The sequence below is a fragment of the Dendroctonus ponderosae genome, unplaced genomic scaffold (assembly GCF_020466585.1).
Source record: "Dendroctonus ponderosae isolate FM_Combo_2020 unplaced genomic scaffold, Dpon_F_20191213v2 Dpon_F_20191213_3, whole genome shotgun sequence".
Classification (NCBI taxonomy): domain Eukaryota; kingdom Metazoa; phylum Arthropoda; class Insecta; order Coleoptera; family Curculionidae; genus Dendroctonus; species Dendroctonus ponderosae.
The window spans coordinates 2479800-2482953 of NW_026018508.1; the positions used below are offsets into that span (position 1 = coordinate 2479800).

Sequence of the window (3154 nt, forward strand, 5' to 3'; positions counted from 1 at the left end):
TGCTGCGTTATCGAAAATGTTATCCTGAACTGTTAAGTTGCCATAACGTGTGGCCGTTAAAAATAGCATTTATGATACAGCACAGGGCTGAATGTCTCTTCTTTTCTGTTGAAATTGTCGTCGTGTTTGTAGATTTCAATTGCTTCTCGTCTTAGTCGGGGCGGCAGCCTGTTGTTGTGGCCAGGCTGTGCTTCTCTCCGAAATAGATGTTGTGTGTTCCATCGCTGAGGGCATGTTTCGCCACTGCCGACTTTTCCACATGTCCCAGTTTACAATTCCGTCCGTGATCTATTCTCGACGCAACCGATCTCTTAGTAGTTCCTATGTAGACGCTTCCACAGGAGCATGGAATCCGGTAGATTCCTGCAGTTGCGAGTGGGGGGGGGGTTCTGTCTTTAACTGACCCTAGACATTATCGGATCTTTGTTGTGGGCTTGTAGAATGTTCTTATGTTGTGTTTCCTCAGGAGCCTCCCAATTCTGTCCGTAACCCTGGGAACAAAGGGCAGGAAAGCTTTCACAGTGGATTAAATTTTTTCAGCACGGCCCACTCCTACAGCTTTTTTGATATCCAATTGGGAATATCCGTTCTGAAGAAAAGCTTTTTCCTGCTGTAGTTCTGTGGTTAGATGTTGTGGTCCACATATTTTCTGGCCCTATCCGTAAGAGTCTTAATGATTCCTTGCTTCTGACTCGGATGATGGTTATATAGCTTGCAAAGATATCTGTCCGTGTGTATCTCCCTAGAGACCAAAAGATCCAGGAAGGCCAGTTGGTAGTTTTCAACTTCCATGTTGAATTGGATGTCTGGGTGCTGTTTGTTTAGATGATCGATGAAGACGTCCAGGTTTGTCATGAACAAATCATGAACATGTCATCAACAAATCGGTACCAGATCGTTGGTTTAAAGGGTTCGATAAATTGACATACGGTTTTCGTCATTAATTTTGCAATACAAATCGAGGCTCAGACACCGATATCAGTTTTTGTCTATCTGGTATAGAAATGGGAGTTTCCATTTAAAAGCGTCCAATTTGTTCAACACTGTACACTCATTAGGTACATGAATTTTATCACAGAACTGCTCAATTTCACTTCATATCCTCAGTTCACATCATTCGTTTTGAGAGATTAAACGAATTAATGTTTGAGTCTGCACAGTTTAATGTTTTGTTACGGGATCTTACGCTTTATTCAGGAGATCAAGGAAAATATACGCAAAACTTTTAATGGATTCCCATGACGTTTGGTGCTGGTTTCCATCAAAATTAAATCGTTTTACTCGTTGCTTAATTAAAAAAGTACTGCTGTATGACTTCGGCAATCAACAGTTAAGTTGTGGCCACTTTTGCTGTCTTCGTCAATTTTAACCTCCACAGAAAATTCAATTAGCGTATAATAAAGACGAGTTACAAAGTAGGTCGGCGTGTCTATTAACACATATCTTTCCGAATGCATGGTTGCTTCTGTGCTTTTAAACAATATTAATTGAAACCGTATAGAAAATTTTTGAAAATTTAAGCAAATATTAAAATTATTTATTTGAGCATCCTCCTAATACCTTCCAGAAATAAACTCAATTTGTATTTAAAAAATTGCTCGTCCCCTCCAGGTGAAATACTAACTTTATGCATCAAACTCTTTAAGAAGTTAAAACATATTTAAATAAGCGTTTACATGACTGGTTTTATTTGAATTTATAGTTATGATTGTGTTCATTACACAATAAGGAAATTCATATTATGTCTTTAGACAGACAGCTGTTACCTTAATAGTAGATGTTTTTGTCTATTCATTAAAGACTGCTGAGTTACATATGTATTGGGAAATGCGGACCTACTCTGGGTTTGATTGATTTGCTGATTTTGAAGATTATTCAGTGTTTCAAGCCACTGTTGAGTTAACACTGAGTTCTTTCTTTGCAGTTCAGCATCATTGCTAAAAACAAAATTTGATTTGTACATAATTTACATGTTAATTTCCAACCATATGGCAAAGGTAATGTGGTTTATTGGGATTCAACAGCTGATAAAAAAATATAACTGCATTGTCATTATTCTGGATTGAAAATCCAAACAATTAAGCAATTGTGCTAATTTGTCCCCACATCATACATGATTATTAAATTAAAATCGTCTTCCTACCTTTCCATTACTGTCAGTGAGTTCCTAATGGATTTATTACTAGCTGTGTGAATATAACTACCTGATTGTCCACTATACCACCCTTAATTTTCTTGGTACCTTATTGTACATAGTTTGTTGTTATTTTCTATTCTACAATGTTTGGAAATGGACCCATATTTCAAACAATAATTCAACAGTCCTGTCAAAAGAATCAACATAGCTCTTTCGAACGCATGCAACCGAATCCTGGTTATGTTTCTATGGCGTCATCAACGAGAAGTGTGTTTCCCACTACGCATGAATTTAACAAATTCTTTATTAGCTTTATTTTTTTTAAATTATTTACGAACATGAATTGTAATATATTATTATATATTTTATTAATTATTTCCAATGTCTCTTCATTTCCCTTATTAGAGTTTAAGGGCATGTTCTGTTCATTCAAAAGAATGTTTTCGATGTTCGATTAGAATGTCGCTAAATTATGTAGATACTTAATTAAAATCAGTTACTTATTAAATTAAGAAATCTGTTGAATTTTGATCAATATTAAAATTCTGTAATTATGAATATTTCTACTTAGAATTTAGCAAAGTAAGATTTTGTGATGCTTGATTTACAACATGTAAAAACTTACCAAAGCTTCTTTGAATATGTATTTTTTTGTTTGCCCGGCTGCTGGAGGAATAAAAAATCTTCACGAGGACACCCAGTGTTCTAAGCCCTGGGTAATGTTAGACTCTTACCAACTAAAAAACCCCCTTTTTGTAATACGAGTTTTCGGGAGTTATCGTTTAAAACTTGTAGTCCTCTCTAAGAATTTGTCAGCTCCGGCATCCGTATGCCATTCTCTCCATGCTAGCTGCTTGCTAGCATGAGCATCTTATCCATTTAACGCCTTAAAACTTATATACATGCATTGCCACGTAGTACAAACACTCACTTAATAACGTTATTAGCACACTTACAGCTTACGCCGTTTGCTACGTGTTGTCCCAGTGGGCCAGTAGGCCTATTTTTCATGGGCCC

At 36.4% G+C, this 3154-nt stretch overlaps 1 protein-coding gene across 5 annotated transcripts in view; it reads right to left on the reverse strand.

Annotated features, from left to right (window-relative positions):
• The window catches only part of LOC109534600 (protein ITPRID2), a 10563-nt gene extending 8216 nt beyond the window's left edge, over positions 1-2347 (reverse strand). For 4 of the 5 annotated variants that reach the window (XR_007281230.1, XR_007281229.1, XM_048665273.1 and 1 more), the window contains exons 1-2: positions 2144-2347; positions 1767-1937 (exon numbers count right to left, since the gene is read on the reverse strand). Coding sequence is in view for 3 of the 5 variants with exons in the window: in XM_048665273.1 (XP_048521230.1) it covers positions 1767-1937; positions 2144-2151 (179 nt within the window). In the remaining 2 variants the exon portion in view is untranslated. The remainder of the gene's footprint in view (positions 1-1766; positions 1938-2143) is intronic. The other variant, XM_048665271.1, reaches the window with a different exon arrangement.
• Between the last annotated feature and the right edge of the window lie 807 nt (positions 2348-3154).